At 41.7% G+C, this 13,144-nt stretch overlaps 1 protein-coding gene across 2 annotated transcripts in view; it reads left to right on the top strand.

Annotated features, from left to right (window-relative positions):
* Positions 1–3,347: 3,347 nt before the first annotated feature.
* The window catches only part of TRMT11 (tRNA methyltransferase 11 homolog), a 281,391-nt gene continuing 271,594 nt past the window's right edge, over positions 3,348–13,144 (top strand). For both annotated transcript variants that reach the window (XM_052645825.1, XM_052645824.1), the window contains exon 1: positions 3,348–3,458. In XM_052645825.1, coding sequence (XP_052501785.1) covers positions 3,387–3,458 — 72 coding nt within the window. In that variant the 5' untranslated portion in view covers positions 3,348–3,386. The remainder of the gene's footprint in view (positions 3,459–13,144) is intronic.

The following is a 13,144-nucleotide window of genomic DNA, read 5'->3' as shown; positions in this document are numbered from 1 at the left end:
ACCGGAAGATGGGATCTACTTTTATCCTCATCTAGAGATCTTGCTTGTTGGAAATTTAACCTCCAGGAGCTGAGTTTGAACTCAGAGTCCCACTTTGTTCAGTTTCCTGAAAGTAACCTTTTTTTTTTCTCTCTTTTCTTCCTGAATTATCTTCATTAAGACTGACGATGCCGAGTATTCTTTTGAAATACTGTGAAACAGAACTCCCTCAGGAATGCTTCACTACAGTGAAGTTTTCAGTTCTTATATGACTTGTTACAACAAATTTGTACTCTTTGAACTGCTCAGAATCCCCTTGCTTTTAATTTGTTGCAAAATTCTAGTCTTAATACTTTTCTCCCTCTCATTGATTCACAATCCCTGTGGTTCTTTGTGACACCTAAACACTTTTCAAGTGTTAGATGTTCAGTTAGATGTATGGTCACACTTCTGCTGCTGGGCCTGTTAACTCTCATGTCCTACCTTCACTATGTCCTACTAGTCTCAACACTGTAGTGACCTATTATAACCTGAACTTAAAATTCTCCTCTCCTGACTTCCCAGGAATATACCTCTGGGTTTTTAATATGAGCAGCCTATCTCAGAGGCTCCAATCTCACAAGAGGAGCCAGGTCTCTAAGAGATCTGTCTGGATAGATGAAACAAAAATGGAGCTTTGGATCAGCTCCCAGAAGACAGAATTTGAACCTCTTAATTCCTTCTAGTACTCTCTTTTTTTTTTTAGTTGGAGATGCAAAGTATGATATATAGAATGGGTAAACAGCAAGGTCCTACTGAATAGCATAGGAAACTATATTCAATATCTGATAATAAACCATGGAAAAGGATATGAAAAAAATATATATGTATAACTGAATCACTTTGCTGTGCACAAGTAACTAACACAATACTGAAAACGAATTATACTTCAACAAAATGATTTTTTTTTTAATTGCAAGTCTCTAGATGCTAGTTTGAACACCAGATTCCCAAATCTGTACCTTCCTGCTCCTCCTTAACTACTCTAGAAAGCCCCCAAATGTTGAACAGTTCTAGCTGTGATTCCTCCAAAGGTAGTTTAATTGATCTCAGAGTAGTTTCTCACTAACCTTAATGGCCTATGCAGGGTTAAGTTCTATCTCCCTAGACCATGTAGCCAACGCTTTGAGATTCATGATGCAGATGCTCTTCTGCTCATTTCTGGAGTGAAGAATTAGGAGAGATTTAGTTATGAACCTTAGCTTAAAGGATCTCAATGTGAAAAATCTGTGAAACTTGAATTCATCTGGGTTCTTCTAGGGCCAGTATTCTCACTTGGTATTTCTGCACAGCACCGAATCAACCCAGCCATGAAAATCAGCATTTCTTTAAAACTTAAAAAGCTGTTCCATCAAAATCTCGTGTATAGTATTTAATCATTCTGAGAAACCTGGGGGATAGGGGTTTATCAAGCACTGCACATCCTTGCCCTAACATTTCATCGGTTCTGTGCCTACCTTGGCCTCTTTTCTCAAAGGAGTCAACAACTCCCTTTTCACATCTAGTAGTTTTAACCCTCTCTGAAGCCTTGGCCAAGAGACATTCAGAGGCTCACTTACTTCAAGTGGGCTTATCAAGACATTTTACCTAAAAAAAAGTAGATGGTTTGTTAAGAGGAATTCTCTTACAGATTTTTTTATGAGAAGAAAAATATCCTCCTTAAATTTTTTTTTTTTGCCCTACACGTACTAAGTCGCTTCAGTCATGTCCAACTCTTTGCAACGCTATGGACTGTAGCCCGCCAGGCTTCTCTGTCCATGGGATTCTTCAGGCAATACTGAAGTGGGTTGCTATGCCTTCTCCCCAGCCCAGAGATCGAACCCACTTCTCTTACGTCTCTTGTATTGGCAGGTGGGTTCTTTACCACTAGCACCACCTGGGAAGCCCCTTTGCCCCATACAATTTATTAAACTCTTTATGTTTATTATCTCAATCAGAACAATCCCTTAAGGGAGGCAGTATTATTCCATTTCCGATAAAACTGAGCATAAAAGAGGCAAAGAAATTTGCTTAAGAGCATATAGATGGTAAATAGTGGAACTGAAGTTTGAACCTAAGGCTGACAACAGCCTATGCTCTTAGTCACTTCCACTAAGCATCAACTATGATCTTGGCGCTTGATGGTGGGGATATGCAGAATACCAACCCTTTTGTACTTTGCACAATATTATGTACAATGTAAAACAGGTCTCAAAAGCTCAAAAGACTCAGTACCCTCCAAAGCAACAACATATACATAGACTATGTAAATTATTAGAACTTGTACACTATCTGCTATCAAATCTGTGCCATTGTGAATAGTTAGAAGCAACTTACATCATTGCTTTAATATACAATTGGCTGTGGACTTGTCATGTGAGCCTAACACAACTCAAGTACAGTTGATCCTTTAACAAGACGGCGTGGGTGGGGTCTTGGGGAAGGATTAGGGGTATCCAGCCCCTGCGAAGTTGAAAATCTGTGTAAAAATTTATAGTTGACCCTTCGACCTCTAATCTTGTAGTACTTTAGTAGTACTCAGTGGGAAAACAACCACCACCACATGTAACTGGACCCCAAGCAGTACAAATCCATCTTGTTCAAGGATCAACCTGAACTTTGAGGAGGTCTTCCCTGGTGGCTCAGACGGTAAAGCATCTGCCTACAATGTGGGAGACCCGGGTTCAATCCCTGGGTCAGGAATATCTCCTGGAGAAGACAATAGCAACCCACTCCAGTATTCTTGCCTGGAGAATGCCATAGACGGAGAAGCCTGGTAGGCTACAGTTCATGGGGTCGCAAAGAGTCGGACACGACTGAGCGACTTCACTTTCACTTTGTTTTCTGTGAGGTACAGAATGGATTGTTAAGAGATGACCTCCGTCCTCAAGAGCTGACTCTGATTGGCTTACAAGGCAAGTATCTTTGAAAGTTACCGAAAATATAAAAAGCATGCTAAATCTTGAGTGAGTGGGCCAGCTAAGTCATTCCCCACGCCTAAAGTGGTTGGAGAAGTCTGCACTGAAGTAGGTGAAATTTCAGTTCAGTTAGAACTCGGATTTGAAGAGTTGTAGGGAAAGTTAAAAGTACATTTCAGGTGGAGGATCACTGGGAACTACACTGTCTGATCGCAACCTGCTCTGGAACACAACGCAGCATTCCACACAAGCTCCTAGCACAAGGTGGCCTCAACCAGCGCGCACCTAGTACCGGAGGAAGCCTTCCCAGCAGCCGCAGGGTTCAAATTCTAACAGCTGGGAAACTCCGGACAGTGCTCGGCTTGCCGTACTTCCGCTTCCGGCTCAGACTCCGCCCCAGCGGAAGTGGTGTGTGGGGGAAGAAAACGGTGAGACACTCTGGACCCCTCAGGCGTGTTGTGGGTTGCTGCGATGGCGCCGCCGGGTATCTTGAACAGGTATCTTCTGCTCATGGCACAGGAGCACCTGGAGTTCCGCCTTCCGGTGAGCCCGCAGTGCCGTCCACTGCTTCTGGCGAGAGAGGACGGCGCGGTGGGGATTGATGTGCGGGTGGAGGCGACTCGCGCAATCTGAGCCCGCGGGGATTGGGGGTCTGTGCTTGTCGGGGAAATGACTCGTCCCCTCCAATCCTTCGGCCCCTGAGACAGGTCTGAGCTCCGAGGAGGATGTGAGAGAAAAGTCCGAAACAGCTTCTCATCCTCGCTAAGCATATTTATTCATTCTTCTGTCCTTGTGCCTGTTACCCGGAGTTAGGTAGGTGAAATGGCAACCTACTCCAGTATTCTTGCCTAGAGAATCCCAGGGACAGAGGAGCCTGGTGGGCTGCTGTCCATAGAGTCGCACAGAGTCGGACACGACTGAAGCGACTTAGCATGCATGCATGCATTGGAGAAGGAAATGGCAATCCACTCCAGTATTCTTGCCTGGAGAATCCCAGGGACAGAGGAGTCTGGTGGGCTGCCGTCCATGGGGTCGCAAAGAGTCGGACACGACTGAAGCGACTTAGCAGCAGCAGCAGCAGGTAGTGAGTATGACCGGTCCTCTTCCTACTGGAGCTCTTCGTCTATGAGAAAATAGAGACAGCGGACAGAAATGCTTCGGGAAGTATTTTAAGTATCGAATATGCGGCTCAAATTTCATGGGGTTTGGAGTAGTGGTGGTGAATGTGGGTGCTAGGATTGAATGATGAAAAGTTGGGAAATTTTTTACTTATTCATTCAAGAAAGATTTTCAGAATACATGTAATAGAATGTACTGGACGCTGGGGATATAACGACGGCAGAGTTTCTGTGTTCACGGAGTTTACCGTTTAGGCTAAAGGGTGACCAGATGCGTAAACAGAGCATTATGAAATAACTTTGGTAAGTGCAGTGATAGACACGCAGTGAAATACCAACTGGAAAGTGAAAGTGAAGTCGCTCAGTCGTATCCGACTCTTTGCGACCCCGTGGACTGTAGCCCACCAGGCTCCTCCGTCCATGGGATTCTCCAGGCAAGAATACTGGAGTGGGGTGCCACTTCCTTCTCCAGGGAATCTTCCTGACCCAGGGATTGAACCCAGGTCTCCCTCATTGCAGGCAGACACTTTAACCTCTGAGCCACCAGGGAAGCATATGGAAGGGAAATCTGAGGGGTGGGGGATGCTGGCCATTGAGATGGCTTTCAGAAAGGTATAACATCTGAACTGTAACTTAAAAGATTAGTAGAAGTTAGCTAGGCCAGGGAAAGACACAAGTAAATTAGAACTACAAGCTATTCATTATTACTGGATTACCAAATATGTAGCAAAGCATGACAAGAGAGCGGGAGAGAGGGATTGTTGTAGTGTGTTAAGTCGTGTCCGACTCTTTAGCGACCCCATGGACTCTAGCCCACCAGGCTCCTCTGTCCATGGGATTTCCCAGGCAAGAATACTGGAGTGCATAGCCATTTCCTTCTCCATGGGATCTTCCCAACCCAGGGATTGAACCTGTGTCTCCTGCATTGGCAGGCAAATTCTTTACCACTGAGCCACCAGCGAAGCCTGGGAGAGAAGGGTCAGTTCAGTTCAGTCACTCAGTAGTGTCCAGCTCTTTGCGACCCAGCATACCAGGCTTGCCTCTCCATCACAAATTCCTGGAGCTTGCTCAAAGTCATGTCCATCGCATCAGTTATGCCGTCCAACAATCTCATCTCCTTCTCCTGCCTTCAGTCTTCAGCAGCATCAGGGTCTTTTCCATTGAGTCAGTTCTTCATATCAGGTGGCCAAAATATTGGAGAGAAGGGTAGAGTTTGTAAAATGCAAAGCCTTAAATACTCTGGAACTTAGAAGGAGATTTTATTGAAGAATTTTAAGTAAGGAAGTGACAAAATCAGACTAAAAAAAAAAAACCGCTTTGGAAGCAGTACAGAGGATGGATTTCACGGTAATCAGGAGCTAGGAGTTGAGTCTGTTGGAATAGTCCACAGACTATTTCTTCAGTTAACAAAGCCTGAATTAGGGCAAGGAATAAGATGACTGTATACATTGGGACAATATTTAGATGATAAAATCATCAGAGCTTGATGATGATGGTTGACAGTTAGATGATTGGTTGAAGGTGGGGGGAAGAGGGATCAATCAAGGATGAGTCCTGGGATGGATATCAAGGTGTTTCCATTTAAAATAGCACAGGCAGAAGTAAGATTTAAACTTTGGTTATGCTGAATTTGAGATGCTTGTGTAACACCAAACAGACATGACAAGGCAGTGAATATGAGTATGCATGGATCTTAATAGAACTGCATGGGCTGGTAACTAACATTTAGAAGTCTTGCGTATGGACTGTAGGAGAGAGAACGAAATTATTCAGAGAAAGCATAGCATCAAAAAGAGCAGTAGGCCAAATACAGCATTGGAAGCATTGATATTAAGGGGAAGTGGGAAAAGAAGGTCCTGAGGAAGACAGGCAAGCGTCAGAATAGGAAGAGAGTTGTTCTTGTTGTTCAGTCGCCAAGTTGTGTCCTACTCTTTGCGACCCCATTAACTGCAGCACGCTAGGCTTCTCGGTCCTTCACTCTTTCCTGGAATTTGCTCAGACTCATATCCATTAAGCCAGTGCTGCCCTCCAGCCATCTCATCCTCTGTCACCTCCTTCTCTTCTTGCCTTCAATTTTTGCAGTGTCAGGGTCTTTTCCAGTGAGTCGACTTCATATCAGGTGGCCAAAGCATTGGAGCTTCGGCATCAGTCCTTCCAGTGTATTCAGGGTTGATTTCTGTTAGGATTGACTGGTTTGCTCTTCTTGCAGTCCAGGGGACTCTCGAGTCTTCTCCAGCACCACAGTTCGAAAGCATTAATTCTTCAGCGCTTAGCCTTTGTGGTCCAACTCTCACATCCATAAATGACTACTGGAAAAACCATAGCTTTGACTGTATGGACCTTTGTCAGCGAATTAATGTCTCTGTTTTTTAATATGAGACCAAAGAAATCAAGAGGATAAAGCTTTAGGGTTTTTCTAGAGTGGTTGTATAGTTTTAGGGGAGAAATAGATTACTTGGTTTAGTGATCACTAGAAAATGAGAAAGCAGAGTTAGACTGCACTTAACACAAGAATGGAAAGTAAGAGATTGGTTAACAGTTTGAGGGAGACCTAGGGTTGAGGGAGAATCCCTTTCCCTGTTGGAGAAATTGGTGTGTTTGAAGGCTGGAGGGAAGGGGAAAGTGGGTATAAGGACACAACTGGAGGTGTTGGCCTTTCCATAGGAGGGAGCTTGGGCAGAGGAGACTTAGGGCAGGTGTGGGTAGTTGCTTGAAGGGCTAATTTCTAGGTAATGAATGAGTCAAGGTACTTTCTTGAAAGATAGAGGACCAAGCAGTTGAACGGAGAAATTGAGAAAACTTTGAAATAATCATTGAGAGCAAAGAGGGAGCTGATGAGCTAAACAATTGAGTAGAGAGGAACTCGGGTGATAGAGTGATGTGGAAAACTCAGCTGGGGTGAAGAGCACATATTTGTAATTGTGCCAGGATTCCGTGATTCTCTTCAGTTGTGTTCAGTCCACTGGCCTTAATGAGTTTCCGAGAAGACTGCTGCGTTGATGCAGGACTAATGTGTTGCTGAGCAGGTGCACTGGTAAGATGAGGTGCAAGGGCATAGAGTCTCATGGAGGAAGTAATATTCTAATTAGATCTTAATTGATAAGGAAGATACTCTGGGGATGAAGAGGACTCAAGAGCCCCCTTCCCTGAGAAAGCAAGTGTAGAGGCCCAGAGGGGTGGTGGTTTATGGTGGTTTGGGTGTGGGTTGTATGGGGAAGGAGGATGAAGCAGCGGACAGTGAGGCTAGAGAGGTGGCTAGAATCCAGATTCTGCAGTGTTTTGAAACTGTTGGAAGTAATTTGGATTTTATTTTAGATTATGGAGAACCACTGGCTTTTTTTTTTTTAACTTCCTTTTTAAGCCAAGAAGTAACAAACATTTTTCCTTTTTAAATCATGAAGTGACTAGCAGTCATTTGTGTTTTAAAAAGATAACTCTGGAGTACCAGAGAAGGGATACCACTTAGAATCCTCTAGGATTCTAATCCACCAGGGTGGAAACTAGCAGGAAACCAAGGAGGGTGAGTGCCTATAGGCAGGTAATGCGGGGAGAATGGAGTGGTTAGGCTGCAACCTTAGAAATAGCATCCCTAGTAGTTGCTGATGTTTTACCTGTTTCTTTGTTCTTAAGTTCTTCTTAGTATCTTTCCTTTATGCCAGTTGCATCTTCCCAAAGCTCAGTCGTCTTTTCTGTCTCCATTGCCCTGAGGCTGAAACTCTGGTCTGGCGTTTAAAGCCTGCCACTGCACGATTGTCTTCTGTGCCCTCCCACCGCCTCTGGCCACCGACAGCACAGCCAGACACCCTTCCCTGTCATTCCCACCATCTTGTTTGCATCTTTCCTGCACCACTCTTCAGACTATTGATTTTATATAGTCAGTGTTCATTTAGATTTGCCCACATACTCGTTTATTTTAGATTTCATGATTTTTTTTTACTTGATTCTTTTTCAGATGTGCAATTTCTTTTTTTTTAATCCTCTGCCCAAGTTCTTAATTTTGTCTTTTATCCTCTTCAATATAGAAAGCACTGTTATGTTAAAATATGTAATTGATAAAAGGGTTCCTGTGGGTCAGTTTCTTTCATGTATTGTTTCTCTTGCTTCTTTTTCATATGTGTGCTGGGTGTTTTTAAAATACATGCCAGATATATTTGAAAATTTATTTAAAAAAAGAAATGAATGCTGGGATGATGATGCAAATGCTCTTGAAGATAGGAGCATTAACACTCCAGGATCGCTTGAACTCATTTTCAGGCCTTGAGTTCTGTCTCTGCTCTGATTTGCACGAGCTTGATAATATGCATAGCTCTGGGGGATTCCAGTCTGAACTGAGTGGTTTTATCAAAGTTTCTTTCGTTCCCATTGTTGGCCCTGTGCTCTTTTTTGTTCTTCTGGCTCCGTTAAGCTGTGCACCTTCACCACTAGTCTTGGATTTGATTTATTTCCCAGGGAAAGAGTGACTATACCTTGAGATTTCTGTCCTGTCCTGGATCTTGATTTGGTAATTCTTGTAATCTCTCATGCCTTCATTCATTTTTTTTTTTTTTAATTCTTCTCAACAGGAGGCTTAATCTGAGTTAACCTGAATTAGATTTGAATTGAATTGCCATCACTGAAAGTTCTTTTTCTGTATAGATTCTCCTTGTGTTTCAGGGCTTGAAGTGAGTTTCCATTGACAGTTTTCTTCTAAAACTGAAGCAATCTTTTCTTCCTTTGTACTCTAGTGTATTATTATGGTGTTTTGTCTTTTTTTTTTCTTTGCTTCTTTAAGGGCATTCACTGTTCTACACCTCACATTTCAGTTACTAGGTTAAATGTTAGTTCTACTAGACCCTAGCTCCCTCAGGGTCTTTACACAGCTCGATATATCTTTATACAGCTCAGTGCCTTGCATATATTAGTCATTTAATAAATATTGAATTGAGTGAAATAGGATCTCTTTGGGGAAGGCAATCAAAAGGACGCTTTTGGACCCATCTACTATGTTAGAGGGCTTCCCAGATGGCACCGTGGTAAAGAACCTGCCTGCCAATGCAGGAGGCACAAGAGATGTGAGTTTGATCCCTGGAGGGCAAAGATCCCCTGGAGAAGGCAGTGGCTACCGACTCAAGTATTCTTGCCTGAACAATTCTATGGACAGAGGAGCCTGGCGGGCTACAGTACATGCGGTGGCAAAGAGTTGAATTTGACTGAGTGTGCATGCGTGTGTGTGTACACGCACACATTGTTAGAACTGCTAGACAGGAAAGCTGTAATGAGTAGCTGCCTATGTGATTTAAAGTAAAAGATTAAGAGTGCAAATATGGTTCTGGTTTTGCCTCTGTGCAGTTAATCAGGCCAGTTTTAGTTGGCAGCTGCCTTACTGTACTAAAAGTAAAGTTCAGACACCTGGATTTTACTGCTGGTTCTGAAGCAAACTAAATGGATGAGAAAGTGAGTGGCTAAAAGAACTGCAAAGCTCGTGTGAATTAATGCATCAGGTATGCCCTAGATCATGCCATATTTTTGTATCCAGTGTCTAAATTCTTTGTTCCTGATGTAAAAAGATTCTCAACTGAAAAGTAAATTTGCCATGTGATGAATAAAAATTTTGTTTTGCTTTTTCCAAGTAGATTGATGTGGTAGTTTTAATACATGTTTTGCTTTTCAGTTCGAAACATGGATTATCACATTTACTCTGACTTTTAAGTCATCTCTTAGATTTTGGGTAATGGTGCTAATCCTATGCCATAAAATTTCGAATAATCCTCACCTTTTTTTTTTAAACGCTTAGAACCTTTGTGCTTTAACCTGTTGCTCATTTCTAGCTGTATTCCAAGAGCAGCAAACTTTCATATTTTGAAAGTATGTTAAGAATGTATGAATTCATATTCATAATATGCTTTAATAAGGAGTGAACAATAATCATTCTTCGCCAAGAAACTTAATCTATAACTTCATTTTTCTTTTAAGTAGTATAATTGTCAGTCTTGCTTGCTTTCTTGACTCACTGAGCTTCAAGGACAGTGTTGTGGTGATCACTATCTTGATTCCTTCAGTTACAGCCTAGGTTCTTTGCTCTTTTCACTACAGATCTCCTTAACCTTTTGAGGTAGCTGATTCCTTTTTTATTGATGAGGGAACCGGGAGTCGAGGGAGTTAAGATTCTTGTATAAAATCACATAGCTGCTTATTTGGAAGAACTGGAAACCAGATTGTGGCCCGCCTCCAAGGTTGAATGATGCCTCCTGTTTAAATTTGTGTCACCTGTGTTGCAAAATAACTATTGGACCTGATAGTCTGTGCTGGTTCTTACTCTGTCCATAGGATTCAAGTGAATGCAGCACCTTCTAGTACCTGGGATTAAAAAAAAAGATTTGTTGCACAGACAAAAGGAGAAAAAGACAAAGCACTAGTTGGGCAAGCCTCCCATTCTTCTTGGTCTTGAGGTGGAGGGCTTTCCTAGCTGGCTATACTTTCTCCCAGGGTGACCAGGGCTCATGGTGGGCTCGATGTTAATTCTTCCTTCCCCTGCCTGAGAGGAAAGGGGATTGTAGGCACCCTCTCATTAGCTTTCATCCTGTGTAAGACCTACCCAGCGGAGTGGGAGTCTAACTGCTTTATGTTATTTGAGGAAGATAAAATTTGTTAGCAGTATGAATTAGAAAGTTTGTATCCTCATCTTGTGTTTACCAATACAAAGTATTTGCTTCATAGGCCATATGCACTATCTGAACAGATTTCAACTTTGCATACTTGATGTTTTTAAAGTAGCTGTTGTATTCTCATTCTAGTTCTGTAATTTTATCCAGAAAGGATAAAAAGTACCATCAGTTCAATTCAGTCGCTCAGTTGTGTCCGACTCTTTGTGACCGCATGAATCGCAGCACGCCAGGCCTCTCTGTCCATCACCAACTCCCGGAGTTCACTCAGACTCACGGCCATCGAGTCAGTGATGCCATCCAGCCATCTCATCCTCTGTCGTCCCCTTTTCCTCTTGCCCCCAATCGCTCCCAGCATCAGAGTCTTTTTCCAATGAGTCAACTCTTCGCACGAGGTGGCCAAAGTACTGGATTTCAGCTTTGGCGTCATTCCTTCCAAAGAACGCCCAGGACTGATCTCCTTTAGAATGGACTGGTTGGATCTCCTTGCAGTCCAAGGGACTCTCAAGAGTCTTCCCCAACACCACAGTTCAAAAGCATCAATTCTTCAGCGCTCAGCTTTCTTCACAGTCCAACTCTAGCATGCATACATGACCGCTGGAAAAACCATAGCCTTGACTAGACGGACCTTTGTTAGCAAAGTAATGTCTCTGCTTTTGAATATGCTATCTAGGTTGGTCACAGTTTATTGTGATCCACACAGTCAGAGGCTTTGGCATAGTCAATAAAGCAGAAATAGATGTTTTTCTGGAACTTTCTTGCTATTTCGATGATCCAGCGGATGTTGGCAATTTTATCTCTGGTTCCTCTGCCTTTTCTAAAACCAGCTTGAACATCTGGAAGTTCATGATTCACGTATTGCTGAAGCCTGGCTTGTACTTATTCAATTAATCTATAGTTATGGTCTCTAATAATCACTTTTCTTTTTTTGTAATTCAACATATGTTTATTCATCTAATTAACTGGACAGGACAGCAGACTTAGTCTGTAAAGTATTCTCTTCTGACATTTGGTAAAATTCTATTATTGGTCTTCGTTAATCATAAATTAATACATAACTAATGATTTTATTTTCTAGAGAAAGAATAGTTCCAAATACAGCTTGTAAACAGACATTAAAAATAATTTTCTATCCAAGTAATCAAAAAATTAAAACAACAAGTGCTATTTTTCATATATTTAATGAGTTAAAAACAGTACAGCATCCAGTTGAACAGCAGTGAAGACAAATTGGTACTCTCACCTTATAACGCAGAACAGTTCTTCGAGAAAGTATTTTGCCCATATGCACTTTAAGACGTCATACAACTTTCCACATCTCTGGGTATAATATCATTGTTTATTGCATCTCTGTCTTTTTTTTTTTAAATTTTATTTTTTTACATTACAATACTGTATTGGTTTTGCCATACATTGACGTGAATCCACCACAGGTGTACATGAGTTCCCAACCCTGAACCCCTCTCCCACCTCCCTCCCCATACCACCTCTCTGGGTCATCCCCGTGCACCAGCCCCAAGCATCCTGTATCCTGTATCGAACCTAGACTAGCGATTCATTTCTTACATGATATTATACATGTTTCAGTGCCGTTCTCCCACATCATCCCACCCTCTCCCTCTCCTTCAGAGTCCAAAAGTCTGTTCTATACATCTGTGTCTCTTTTGCTGTCTTGCATACAGGGTCATCATTTCCATCTTTCTAAATTCCATATATATGTGTTAGTATACTGTATTGGTGTTTTTCTTTCTGGCTTACTTCACTCTGTATAATTGGCTCCAGTTTCATCCACCTCATTAGAACTGATTCAAATGTATTCTTTTTAATGGCTGAGTAGTACTCCATTGTGTATATGTACCACAGCTTTCTTGTCCATTCGTCTGCTGATAGACATCTAGGTTATTGCATCTCTATCTTAAAGAAACAATCTAAAATTTGGAAAAAGCCGGATATTTATGAAAATGAGTATTTAGCCTTGTTTTAAACTGATAAAATTTTACCTAAGTGTTCAACATAAAGTATATTGTTTCCTACTGAAAAATTTGTAATCCTAATGCCAAGGAGAAAAATGTTTATGAAATTAATATTTAAAGGGAAGAAGTAACAGTCCTAAACCTCATTACAAACATGTTATTTCCTTTCTGAACATCCTCAAATCATCTAATGGTTTTATTTTTATTGATCCATTGTCAGATATCATTTTTGCAATCTGCTTTTTCCTTTTCAGAAATCAGGGCATTTTCCCAAAATCTTTTGACAACTTTTTTTTTTCTAAAATTTCTCAAAAATTGCTTCCCATGGTTGTGACTATAAAATATTTTCAGAACCCAGAGTTATAGTTTGTCTGGTATTGACATTTAAGCCCTTTAGGTAGATAATCAACCCCCTCTCTCTCTTTTTTTAAAAATTGTGTTAACAACTGTGTTTTATTATACTTCTAAGTTCCATGTGTTAAGATGTATTCTCTAAT

This window comes from Budorcas taxicolor, chromosome 9 (genome assembly GCF_023091745.1).
Source record: "Budorcas taxicolor isolate Tak-1 chromosome 9, Takin1.1, whole genome shotgun sequence".
NCBI classification, from domain to species: domain Eukaryota; kingdom Metazoa; phylum Chordata; class Mammalia; order Artiodactyla; family Bovidae; genus Budorcas; species Budorcas taxicolor.
Note: the sequence above shows the minus strand (reverse complement) of the source record. Positions and strands in the feature narration are given on the sequence as shown.